This window comes from Telopea speciosissima, chromosome 2 (assembly GCF_018873765.1).
Source record: "Telopea speciosissima isolate NSW1024214 ecotype Mountain lineage chromosome 2, Tspe_v1, whole genome shotgun sequence".
Lineage (NCBI taxonomy): Eukaryota > Viridiplantae > Streptophyta > Magnoliopsida > Proteales > Proteaceae > Telopea > Telopea speciosissima.
Window position 1 is genome coordinate 49853072 of NC_057917.1, and position 13567 is coordinate 49866638.

Genomic DNA, 13567 nt, shown 5'->3' on the forward strand with positions numbered 1-13567 from the left:
CCTCCACAGAAACCTTTGCTTCAATTGGCAGTTAATTGATATTTCTATTTAGATAATGGGATTTTAATGCTATTTGTAGGATAAAGCATTGAAAGGACTGCTTTCTCGTGAACCCTCTGCTGTTTCACATCCAAATGGTGATTCTAATGAAAAGTTTGGTGACATTCCATCTATCCATTCTGGGACTTTTGTTTCTGAATTCCACATTCCTGGTCCTAAGACTCCTCTTGATTTTACATTGAAAACTTCAATGCGGTTGGTCTCCTCTTCCTCGGTCAATTGGTGAGTGTATTCAACATAAACATTATGGTTTACATCTAGTTCTAGTATAATATTTTTCTCATATTTTGTGGTTGAGAGTGCTCTTCTTGCTTAAAAGGTTGAAAAACTACTGGCTATAGCAATTTATTTAGGCAAGTGCCATAGATGTGCACCTTGCTCCTTATGCTGGAGGTGCATTCCGGGCATCTCATTGCTTGGTGCCCACCTCAAAGTTGTGTGCCTTTTTTGCTTTTATCTTTGGCTGCTCTAACTGAAATAGAGCCTAAGCCACTATTGGTTCAACAATTGTAGGCTTGGAGTGTCCTTAGGTTGGGGCAAACATAGCCTACTCTTTTATGTTTCATAGTGGTTTAGCTATCGAGTCTATGCTTTGTTATCTTTCCCATTAGTTTTGTGTTATAGACCTTAAGCTTTGTTATTGTTTCTCATAGTTGATGTTCTTGTTACCGATTACTTGTAGACATAGTTTCGCAGGTTACCTAATGTTTTTATCATTCTGCATTAATTATCACACTATTTTTGTGATATAATGTTTCTTTTCATTTTGGTTTTTATTATGTTAATTTGATAAATATTGTGCCTTTAGTCACGTGTTCCTTATTGTGCGCCTTGCACTTAAGACACTAAGAGCAAGGTACTTGGTTTTGGTTTTGAGCCTGGTTTCGACCAGCAAGGTTCGAAAGCTCGGTCTCGACCAGCTCGAGTTTTTTGAGATCTCGGCGAGATAGTGTATTTTTTTTTTTCTGTTTCGGAACAATGTTTCGGTGGGCAAATGGCCATAGTTTGCTCTGAAACTTGATGGGAAGTTTGTTGTAGGCTTAATAAACATATTTAAAGGTTCAAATTGAAAAAAAAACACCCAATTTGGTGTTTTGAATTTGCACCCTTGGTTGGCTGTAAAGGCCGAACCCTTAATGTAATATTGTCTATTCTACACATTGTTTGAAAGTAAAACAACTAAATTATGTAATAATAGATGGAGATTGAAGACACACATAACTTTGAAGTTTGAAAAGAAATAGTTAAAGACTTAAACAATAAGTCAATAATACATAACATAAGTCCCAACTCTCAACTACCAACTCCCAACAATAAGTCAATAATACCAACTAGGCAACTACCAAGTATAGTGAACAGTAATACATAAATCTCCTAACTCCCAAGTCCTAAGTCCCAACAAGTGACTGGCTACTGATATGAACTATGACGTGGTGGATCGAGTCCCCTTATGGTCCGATGGAGACAACGTGCATTGTCCTCTGTCTGCATGACATATGAATGCCATGTCATGGTGTTCGAGAAGAAAGGACAGTAGTCCTCGGCACCGTGAGGTCATAGATCGGCCTCCGGTGTGTAACATATATATAATCCACACCCATACAACAAGTATTACTCATATTTTTTTTTTCCAAAAAAAAGGTTTTGTGAATAGTAAATTTACCTAAAATGGAAGTAGGCAGCACCCAAGTCTTCTTTGTAGTGAATCTCAGTAGAAATGGTGATGATTTGGCCAAAAAAATGAAGAAACCACTGCTCCCTTGATGTTTTTCTTCTTCTCCACAGCAAACAACTCTAACTTGATCGAGAGAGTTCGAAATTTCGAACTAGAGGTCGAGTTATAGCTTTTATATAAAGGGCATTTCACTTAAAAGCCGATATCTCGCGAGATTTTCGAAACTCATGAGATATCGGTCGAAATCTCGACCGAGATTTTCGATATTTGAAATATTGAGATTTTTTATGATATCTTGTCTCGGCTGTGTCGAGATTTTCGAGATTTTGGCAAGATTTTGAACTATGTCGACTAGGCTTGAAACCGAAACTACATTTTTTTTTCAAGTTTCGATGATTGGTTTTGAGGGCCAAATCAGGTCCTAGAAAAACCCTATTTTAGGCCCTCTAAATATAGTGGAACCCTTAGATTTTAAAAAATCACACCCAAAATGGTAGTTTGACTTTGGACCTTGGTTGTTAGTGTACGTTTTATAGATTCTCTAATATGGCCAATTCCACACAATGTTAAGTACTGAATCACATATAATTGAAATACAACAATTTAAATATGTATTATGAATGAATAAATATCAATTGATAACTATTTCATAAATCATGCATCATACATGTCTGTTACAATCACATATATGATATATCAGTGTCAACAATACAAGTAACGAGTCACCCATATGCCCATTTTAGAGTTGTAGATTCTTAGTACCAAAACGAGTTCTGGGCAAGATCAAAACCACTAGTGTCGCTGTTGCTGTAGAATTAAGTTATCCTCTGACTGTATTATAAAGGCTAGCCATGTCATAATATGGCGGAAGAAATGCTTAAGCCCTATAAATGGAATCATCAACGTACTGGAGGTATCCTAATTTAGGGTATAGATCTTTGGACCGTGAGGAACTCGATCGAGAGCCACTGCTACTGGATGGTGCCTGTGGAACTGTCACCAACATGTATGGCTGGGGGCTGGGAACGAGAAGATGCTGTCTACAAAATCTGACCTAGTGTGTGACTGACCCTTATATACTAGAGGGTGATGACGATGAGGAGCTGTCACCGACATGTATGGCTGGGGGCTGGGAACGAGAAGATGCTGTCCACAAAATCTGACCTAGTGTGTGGCTAACCCTCATATACTCCGAGGTTAATGACAATGAGGAGTTAAACTGCCCGAACCGACCATACCTAGTGTAGTCGGAACCGGTGATCATTGTGGCATTGGCATATGATGGTTCACGTCATTGCTCTTCATGCATATCACTCTCATCCATACTCAGATGGTGTCCTCCTCCTGCTCAGATGGTTGTATGAATCAATGTCGTGGGCCTCTCGAGTATCCTACACATGTGGGGGTATGTACACTGTGGTCCTCATCCTGTGTGGCATGATTGAACTGAGTCTCGCTTGTGAAGCACATCGGCTTTGGCTCCTAGTATTTCTCACGCATCCCTGCAAGTCTATCACCTCATCACCATCGTCACCATCACCATCCCACCATCAGATGGGGATGGTGTGCAAGTGTGGCCACTAGACTGCGACCAATTGACATCCTCAACATCATCCCCGACAGCCTAAGACTCGAAAGGTCAGGGTGTCTGTAACTGAACACAACCCTTCCAGGCGTCATAAACTTGTCAACATCAACATCCATCTGACTAGCTATCTCACGGTCGGGCCTACTTCCAGCTCGATCCATGATTGGCTTACTTTGCTCCTTCATCCACTCATATAGGTATCCTCGTCGTCATCTGAGTCAATTGAGAAAATGTTGGCAAGCTTGATTAGTTCTTTATCACCCTCCATGCCCATGTGTATATGTTGCATCTTCAATCTCATGTTCATAGTTGTCAAGGAGTCGCCTAGGCATCCAGGTGGATCTCTAGACACCCAGGCGACTGTTGCCATAGTGTAGGGCGCCTTGCAGTGGTTTTATTGGTATCGGACCAGGTTCCGCCATAGCGTAGGGCGCCTTGCACTAGTTTAATTGGTATTGGACCAGGTTTTGGCACTTATTTATGCTAAATAAGAAAATGAAATATATTTCAAGATATTATTCATAAATAAGCAAATACCCCCCTATTTGAATCCAATAAAAATAGTTAAAAAATTAAATTCCAAAAGGATAAAAAGTCAACCCCCCAGTTCAAGAACAAAAGTTGGATTTTTGGCGGTAGGTGAAAATTTCAACTTTCTAATACTGAGTTTTTTTCTTAAATTAAAAAATTCCTTACATCTTAATTTGGTAAAACATTGCTAAAAACCCAAAAGTGTGGTAAAATATTCATTTGTTTTGATATTTAAAAAATTATTTTCATTCAGAGCGATTTTGACAGCATTCGCGTACACCAAATAAGGTTTGACCGAAACGTAACTCCTTCAATATAAATCAGATTTAAGCAATCTTGGATTTGTTGGAAAGCTGGTTTTGTGTTCTACTTAATACAAAAAGTCTCATGCAAAAATAAAACCATTTGATCAGTCAAACTTCTTAGAGAACAAGAACATTTCTCTAAATCGAGAGCAGTTTAATTACTTATTGATAAGATCATATTTTCTAAGAATAGTATAAACCAAATGTATGTTTTGATTGTTTCAAACTTCCAATCAATGTTCGAGAACTCATTTCGTTTCGGTATTTCGGGTTGACCGAAATATCCGAAATATTCGAAATTTCGGATATTTCGGTCGAAATATTGTATTTTTTCTGGTATGTTTCAGTAGGTCATTTCTGTGGGTTTTAGGCCAAGTTAAGGCCTGAAACTTCAAGGCTATACAAACACATTTAAATGTTCAAATTGCAAAAATAGTCACCCAAAATGGTGTTTTGGATTTGTACCATTGATTGGCAATGTATGGTCGAACCCTAATGTATAACTTAGTTAATTACATATACACATTGTACATTAAACAAGTAAATTGACTTGGAACTAAGTTGGAAACATAATGACTCATAAGTTAAGTCATAAATCATAATATTAAGTACATATGACATTAAGTCAATAACAAGTTAACAAATAACAACTTAAGAGTTAAGAAGATGATATCAAAAATTCAAAATCACAATATCCCCAATTGTCCCCTACAAGTCAAGTAGTCATCATTCATCAAGTGACTCAAATGTTTACAAATTTGCTAATAATAATTACTCCGCCGTCCAGGATCAACCCCACTCATGGTCCGCTGGAGCCGACGTGTATTGCGGCAAGGATTCAAATGAGAAGTTAGAATCTTGTGTTCTCCAAGTGGTTCCGGTGTAGATGCGGCAAGGATTCAAATGAGAAGTGAAAGAATGAAGAAGAAATGAGCAAAAACCAAGCAAAAACCAAAAACAGGAGCTGTTTTGAAGTCTCGGTCGAAATTTCGACCGAGACTTACGAAATGGGGTCTTTTATACAAAGCGATTTCACGAAAAATCTCGAGATATCACGAAATTTCGAGAATTTCGCTCGAGTTATTGTATTTTTTTTATTTGAACTAGCATTTCGTTTTGACCAGGTCGAAATTCTCAAAATTTTCGAAATCTCGATCGAGATTTCGTGAGATTTTGAACATTGCTTCCAATAGCTTGCTTCTTCAGTTATGCTGTCTTCTAGTTCTATGTTGATTTTTTTATAACTTTATGTGGCTTAATATTGATTTTTGATTACTTAATGTGACTTAATGTTGATTTTTGATGACTTAATGTTGCTTAATATTGATTTTTTATGTCTTGATGTGGCTTAATGTTGATTTTTGATGATATAAGGTACATATTGTAGCATACTAAATAATGTTGGAAAAGAGGGGAATAAAAAAATAACACTTGGGCGCCTAGTCACCTGAGCGCTTAGTCACCCCTCCACCGCCTTAGGTCGCCTTGCCGCCTTGACAACTATGCTCATGTTATGATGCACATACATTAAATGCTCCAACCATGCGTGACCCAATTGGTTCAGCCTCTTGGAGTGGATGAGTGAGAATGTATTCTAGTTGCACTCGCATTAGGAGGCGGAATATGTCTGGGAGAGCACCTTTATTGCTATCTTTCTCAAGTTAGGTGCATCACTCCCATAGAGCATCCACCATTCACCTATATTTTAGTATTAAGATTTACCTTGGTACATATGTATAAGAATTGAATGGAGACAAAATAGCAAATAATGTAGTTGGCCTGCCAGGATTTGTACTTTATTGACCAGACTTTGTGGCTGTCTGATCAAAAGTCCCAAAAGTATCCTTGAAGTTCTTTTTCAATACTCATTTCAAAGATTGGTAATGGTTGCATTAATACACAATCAAGTAATTACATTACTTATAAATGCTTAACGAACTACAAGTTTACAACTCTCACCTCTTTATTACACTTTGCATGTGTATTTGAGTTTGGATCCAACTTGGCCACCACATCTTTCACTGCATTATCAGTGATCATCCATCCCAAATCGATGCTTGGGATTGAGATAATATGTTGGGAATGATATAAAGAACTTATCAATGCTTGTGAAGATGTAACGGAATGTAAATTAACATAAGTACCTTAAAATAAAAATATAAACCTCACCAGCCCTATGTAGTGCATGCATCAAGTGCCTCTCCCAAGTCCCAACGGTCCTCAACAATCTTCAGTTACAACCTTCCACCACGAGGTCGCAGTGCTCTCATGCAGTCCTTCATCTTCTTTATGTCAGCACACAGGTTTGGAAAGGTTGGCTTCTTTTTAGAGCCGACCATCCTCAATATCTTTACCACTGGTTCTAGTATAAGAATGACCACCTTCAGGTCGTGCCGGAACTAGTCACTAGAAATGGTCGCTTTTGTTGCCCTACTTTATGGTGAACCCGATTCCTTCCAACTAAACCAATCTTCTGAAGCAAATATGGACCTCAGACCAACCATCTTCGAATCTAAGCTCTTCAATGGAATGTAGTTGGTGGCAAATTAAGTAATACCAGACCTCACCAAATCTCCACCGCTCTTCTCCCTCAATAACTATAAAACGTATCAATATTAAGATTTTTGGAATGATACCCATCAAATAAAATAAGCAACAAAGTAATGTATTTTAACCATTTTTTTCCGATTGTTAATTGGAGTCCATATAGTATTTCAAGTGAGCCTGAGGTCCCTTACACATTGAGCTTCAATGATTTAAATAAACGAACCCTCAATCGAATCCAATGATGAATAGTGAATACCCATAACCTTTTTTCTTCCCCCTCCCCCATAAGAAATTCAATAAGTGATCCTATTTCCTCCCCAATTGTACATGCACAAATGTTGTTACTTGTCTTGCTTGCTCGACCACACCCGTTACCATAGATCTCTTCCCCGTGTCCTTAAGTATGCGGTCAATGTAGTGGGCTGCACATGGTGTCTGGGAAACGGAAAAGTAGAATGATTTCAATCAGTAGATTAGAAAAAGGAGCGCAACCGCTTTTTGAACCAAAAGTGAGTGGCTCTGCAGAGTAGCTGGGTTGCAGAGCACACCATACGTGCGCTTCTCCAAAGAGGTGGTACCTATTGCTATTCATTAATTCTCACCAACCTTCTTAAAGTTGCTCTCATTGTTCATCACCATCATGGAACTAAAACTCGCGAGATCTCGGTTTTTCCCAAGGTCGAGACGAGATGGTATACGAAACAAAAAAGTGTAATAACTCGAGCGAGATCTTGACCCAAACTCCTTTATATGATTGCCAGATCTTGAGATCTCGGTGGGAAATCTTGGTATACAAACACCTATTTATGCAAAAATTGGTATACAGACACTTATTTATGCCAAAAACCAAGGCAAACACTTAGTTATGCCTAATATCACTTATTTTTGTATTTGTATTTCAATTACTTAGGATATTATTCATAAATAAGCAAATACCCCCTATTTGAATCCAATAAAAATAGTTAAAAAATAAAATTCCAAAAGGAAAAAAGTTAACCCCCCAGTTCAAGAAAAAAAACTGAATTTTTGGCAGTAGGTACAATTTTCAACTTTCTAATGCTAGGGTTTTTCTCAAATCTAAAAATTCCATAGATCTTAATATGGTAAAACATTGATAAAAACCAAAAGTGCGCTAAAATATTCATTTGTTTTGATGTCCAAAAAAATATTTTCATACAGAGTGATTTTGATAGCATTCGCACACACCAAATTAAGTTTGACTGGTACTTGTTGGAAAGCTTTGTTTTGAAAGCTTTCCAACAAGTCCAAGATTGTGTAAATCTGATTTATATTGAAGGAGTTATATATCGGTTAAACTTAATTTGGAGTGTAAGAATGCTGTCAAAATCACTCTGAATGAAAATAAATTTTTGGACATCAAAACAAATGAATATTTTACCGCATTTTTGGTTTTTAGCAATGTTTTACCATATTAAGATTTATAAAATTTTTAGATTTGAGAAAAACCTCAGCATTAGTTGAAAATTGCATCTAGTGCCAAAAATCCAGTTTTTGTTCTTCAACTGGGGGGTTGACTTTTTTTTCCTTTTAGAATTTGATTTTATAGCTATTTTTAGTGGATTCAAATAGGGGGTATTTTCTTATTTATGAATAATATCTTAATTAAATGAAATACAAATACAGAAACATTTACTTGCATGATATTAGGCATAAATAAGTGTCTGTCTTGTATTTGTCTTGGTTTCTGGTATAAGTAAGTGTCTGTCCTATTTGGACTTTGTTTTTGCAAAATCTATTAGTGCCATTGTGTTTAAATGGCCTAAAATAGACTGAGTTCCAAGTTTCAGACCCAAACTAAGTCTAAAACCCATCGAAACCAGTTTTTGAGTTGAAAAAAAATGCACCAACTCGATCGAGATGTCGAGATATCTCGAGTCAACTTGGTTTTTCCCAAGGTCAAAACCTGGTCGAGTTCCAAGTTTTAGTTCCTTGATCACCATTTGGACAACGTTCTGTACCCCTACCTCCTGTACAACATCCTTCAACAAATTGAAGATATACTTTGCATCCTTCTTCTCCTTGGATGCATCCACAGACTTCAAGAAGACAATCCTACCATCATAATAGGAAAGAAAGTTGATGATGGACTGTCTAGTGGGTCTAATCCAACCATCACACATCATAGTCACTCGACTCACTCCATAGTTCTCCCATGTCATCTTCAATGTATCAACATGCTCTTCCAGCTCCTTTTGATGGGGGAAATAGATTTCATCATTTCATATGGAGTGGGCCCCTTCTCTCTTGGGCTAGCCTTCCCTGCAGTGTTAAGTATGTGCTCTTTCAACATTAGTTAGGATGCTATGAAAGTAGAACTTCGAAACGGCTTTGCCAAGTTTCCCTTTCCAATCACCCTAGACTTGCTTAAGCCTTTTGTGTCTGGCATCTTGAGTCCTGTATAGTAGAGGATCCTGCTGAAGGACCTCAATGGGATCATGATCATGATCATCAATTGGTGCTGGTGGTGGGTGTATCCTCACACTCTTTGATCTCGTGAAATGAAACTCCCCCAACCTCTGCTTCTTCCTCTCCCTTTTTTTTTTTTTTTTTTCTTTCTCCACTCCCTTAACTCTGGTGCAACTGCTCTAGAGCCAGAGGAACCAACTCCTTTCCCCATCTCTTCTCTCTTAACCTTCTCCACTTAATGTGAGACTGCCGACTGGAACTATCTCCTCTCTGTCTTTGTCTCCAAATCCTCTGGCATTGAGTCACTATCAGAATCATCAGAGTCAGCCCCTGCTGTTGGTGGGTGTTTCTAGCACTGCCTTCTCAAACTCCTCTCTTACCCTTTTCTTTTCGGCCTTCTTTTGTCTTCCTCCCTTCAAGAGCTTAGCCATGGTCTGTTGTACCTCATGAGGAACCTTGCCGCATTTGGCCACATTCTGTTAGCCACCAGCCAGATGCCACTTCAGTCTGTTTTGTTTTGGGGTTATAGGGAATGTTATTCACAAGAAGACCGGTACAAGCCGAGGCTTCATCTTCACAAAACTGAAGGAGCCAAGGAGTGGATTGAGGCCAAACTGTCCTACACCGGCTGGACAGACCTCTTCTTGCAAGAACATTGGCAATGCCGTTACATGTCCTTGGAACATGAGTAAAATTTCACTCAACAAGGGGAGTATAGATAAAGCGAATATCTTTGATGACGGAGGAGATTTCCAAAGGGGCACTGCTGCTGGAATTTGATAGGATTTGAATCACTTCCAAGTTGTCCGATTCCGATGCCACTTCAGTCTAGTGGCCCCCTAAAGTTATTATCTTGCCACAATAATTACACCGTGACTTTTTCTTATCATTTTCTATAGGCACTCCATGCGTCTATATTATATCTCCACTGCCACTGTCAGCCATTGTGCAATCTACTTAGTTCTTATACTGTTACATCAAAAAATGCATTCATTATTTAATTATACTACATTTAAGACTCCTACAACAATCATATACCTATTTCCTACTTTCCCCCTAACTCTTATATTTTTCTTAATTAAAATTAATTTGTATAATTAAAAAAATAATAATACCATGATTATAAAAAATAATAATGGAATGAGACATGAAATATCATTTTCAGTTGTGAATACAACAGTACTTCCATCAATTTAAAGATTTTTCAAACCAAAACAGAATTTGTCCCCATATTTTTTTTTTTGAATTTTCTGTAAGTTTAAGTAAAATTTGAATTCTAAAAATTAAAATAATTAATTTTTGGACAAAAAAAACCAACTCTGTGAGTCGGTGAGGCCATAGATCGGCCAACGGTGTCCATTGTCCAATATATATATATATAAAAGTGGCCTCCAAACACCAAGTATTAACACTTTTTTTCACAGTTTTGTTGCGAGAAAATCAATTTTATTAGAAAATTTAAAAAGTATTTAAAAAACTAAAAATGAATTATGGCTCCATGAAGTCATTGATCAGACAACCTTTTGCTGTCCAAATCCTCTTTCGATGCTCTTGTGATATTTTAACTGTTTAACAATAATGATGGCATTTGGGTCCTTACATAACCATGAGTGTATTTTTTGTTAGCTGCCATAGTCTATGTTTGTGATTTTATTGTTTTGCTTCTGTTGGGTGGTTATAGAGTTCGCCAATTAATCACATCTTATTTGCGATTTTTAGGTGTCATAGGTTAGCCGTGAGTAGTACTCCCAGCACTATGATCCAATTCATTTCCCAAGTACATGGTTCTAGGGATCAAAATGTTTCTCACTTGTTAGGTTGTACTTCCACATTCGAGGTCATGTATGCAAAAGCCTTATCTTCATGGGTTTATCCTCAATCTTCTCTACCACCTTCTGTTATATCAGCATTGACCTTGGCTGCTGGTCAGGGAGGTTTGTTTTATAGCCTTTTCAATAATAGTGTAGAATTTATGTATTTCCTAGTCAGTTACGCATTTTGTTTTACTGACTGGTTTTCTTTTTAAGCAGATACTGATTTCTTATTAAAAAGACAGCTTGCCTGGGAGGTGTCATTTCAGAATCTTTATTACATGCTTAGAAAGAACATTTGTGACATTTTCTATGGTAATTACCTTTACTTACTGCTTAGCATTTTCTTTGCAAAACCATAAAAGCAGGTGGACTATTTATGCATTTTCCATTATGTCGACTCATTATGATAATCTATACCATGCTTATATTAGATCACATGCTTTCTCAGCTATTTCATGTGTTTTGTGGATATTATTGTGTTCTCTAAAGCATTATAAATCCTCTGTGAATTGCATTAGCACATTATTGGGGTTAAAGTTGTTGCAAGTTTAGTTACCACCGGGAACTTTTTGTAATATTGTTTTCTGGTTAGGGGCTTATGAGTAATTATTCATTTACTCATAAGCCTAAGGGATATTTGTAATTTCTGCTATTTATTATGTTGTAAATATACTGGTGCAGGCACTGGTACTTCAGTTCTGCTACTGTCACATGGTATCAGAGCATTATTAACTAGTGACTGCAACTTTTCTTTCTGTTTTGATAATCTTTAGGATGATTGGTTGTGGTGTGCAGCAGCTATGGCTGCTTCTATTTGTGATGTAATCCCTTGTTAAGATAAATATGAGAACTAGGGATTTATATGTTGATGAAGATTGATCACACATGGAATCCCTTGTTAAGATAAATATGAAAACAAGGGATTTATATCCTGATGAAGATTGATTATGCATGGATCTGATGTTGACGAAGGCTAGGTTGCTCTGATTTGCATGGGTCTGCTGTGATCTGATCAGTTTATGGAAGTTTGGTTTTGTTTTGATCATCAGATCTGTTCTTCTGCAGTTCTTGAGAAATCCTTGTTTAAGAAGGATTTTTCAAGTAATCCACTTCCACTAGTCAGAACTCTGATATTTTGCAGGCATATTGACGAAATCCTTGGGAGAGAATAATGACTTGTGTCAACGTAACACAGGCCAGCTTTATTTATAATTGAGAATAGAAAGATCTAGAACAGGAACAATTACAACTTACAAGATTATCCCTAGGACAATTTTACTCTTGAATCCCGTATTACAAGACTCCCCCTCAAGTTGGTGCATGGATGTCACACATGCCCAAGTAGGAAACAATAGACTGAAAAACTTTACTACTAAGACCCTTGGCAATTACACCTGACAATTGATCTGCAGATTTAACAAAGGGTATACAAATAAGTCCTTGGTCAATTTTGTCCTTGATAAAGTGTCGGTCAATCTCCACGTGCTTTGTTCTATCGTGCTGTACCGGATTGTGAGCAATGCTAATGGCTGACTTACAATCACAAGACAATATCATAGGAGGCTGTGGAGGAACACCAAGAACCTCTGGAGAAGGCCTTTAAGCCAGAGCAACTCACAAATACTATGCGTCAATGCTCGAAATTCAGCCTCTGCACTTGATCTTGCAACCACAGTCTGCTTCTTGCTTCGCCATGTCACAAGGTTAGCTCCAACAAACGTGCAGTAGTTAGTTGTGGACCTGCGGTCATCAGGCAAACCAGCCCAATCAACATCAGTGAAAGCTTCAGCTTTCATATGACCATGTGGAGACTGGAGAGAAAAGGACTCCTTTGCCTGGGGCTGACTTCAAATATCATAGAATACGATATGCTGCCTCTAAATGCTTGGTACGTGGGTTGTGCATGTACTTGCTCACCAGACTCGCTTCTTGTACTATATCAGGCCGAGTATGAGAGAGATAAATCAGCCGACCAACAAGTCGTTGGTATTTTCCTTTATCAACTAGCTCTCCATCCTTGCTCTTCAAGTGAGAATTAGCCTCAACAGGTACATCATTTGGAAGACTTCCGAGCATTCCAGTTTCTAGTTGTTATTATTTTGTTCCTTTTGTAGATGATCACTCTCAATTGATATGTTGTATTTATTCAAACATCGGACTCAGTTCTTTTTTGGTTTCAACCAATTTTATAAAAAAGGGTGTACCCATTGCACGAGGCTCCCGCCACTGCGGGGTCTGGGGAGGGTCATAACTTATACAGCCTTACCTTTGCTTCGCGGAGAGGTTGTTTCCAGAGACTCAAACCCATGACCACTTGCTCACAATGGAGGAACCTTACCGTTGCACAAAGGTCCACCTTCGGTTTGGTGCAACGGTAAGGTTGCACCAATGAAATAAAAACTCAGTTTGGTGTTTTTTTTTCAAAATTTTTGGTTTGGATTATGTTCTTGAGTATGCTCAATATGAGATTTCATTGTTTATATTCACCTCAATAGAATGGTGTTAGCGAATGGAAAATTCGACTTTTATTGGAGATTGCTCGATCACTCTTATTCTATATGATGTCCCTAAAATTTATCGGGGGGATGCTATTTTAACTGCATGTTATCTCATTAATCAC

The 13567-nt window shown here is 37.8% G+C and overlaps 1 protein-coding gene across 1 annotated transcript in view; it reads left to right on the forward strand.

The window, feature by feature from the left end:
- LOC122653284 (protein downstream neighbor of Son-like) overlaps window positions 1-13567 on the forward strand; it is a 53116-nt gene that overhangs the window by 4034 nt on the left and 35515 nt on the right. Inside the window, exons 7-9 of the mRNA XM_043847259.1 lie at window positions 80-282; window positions 10853-11067; window positions 11164-11259. Of these exons, the coding sequence (XP_043703194.1) occupies window positions 80-282; window positions 10853-11067; window positions 11164-11259 (514 nt within the window). The remainder of the gene's footprint in view (window positions 1-79; window positions 283-10852; window positions 11068-11163; window positions 11260-13567) is intronic.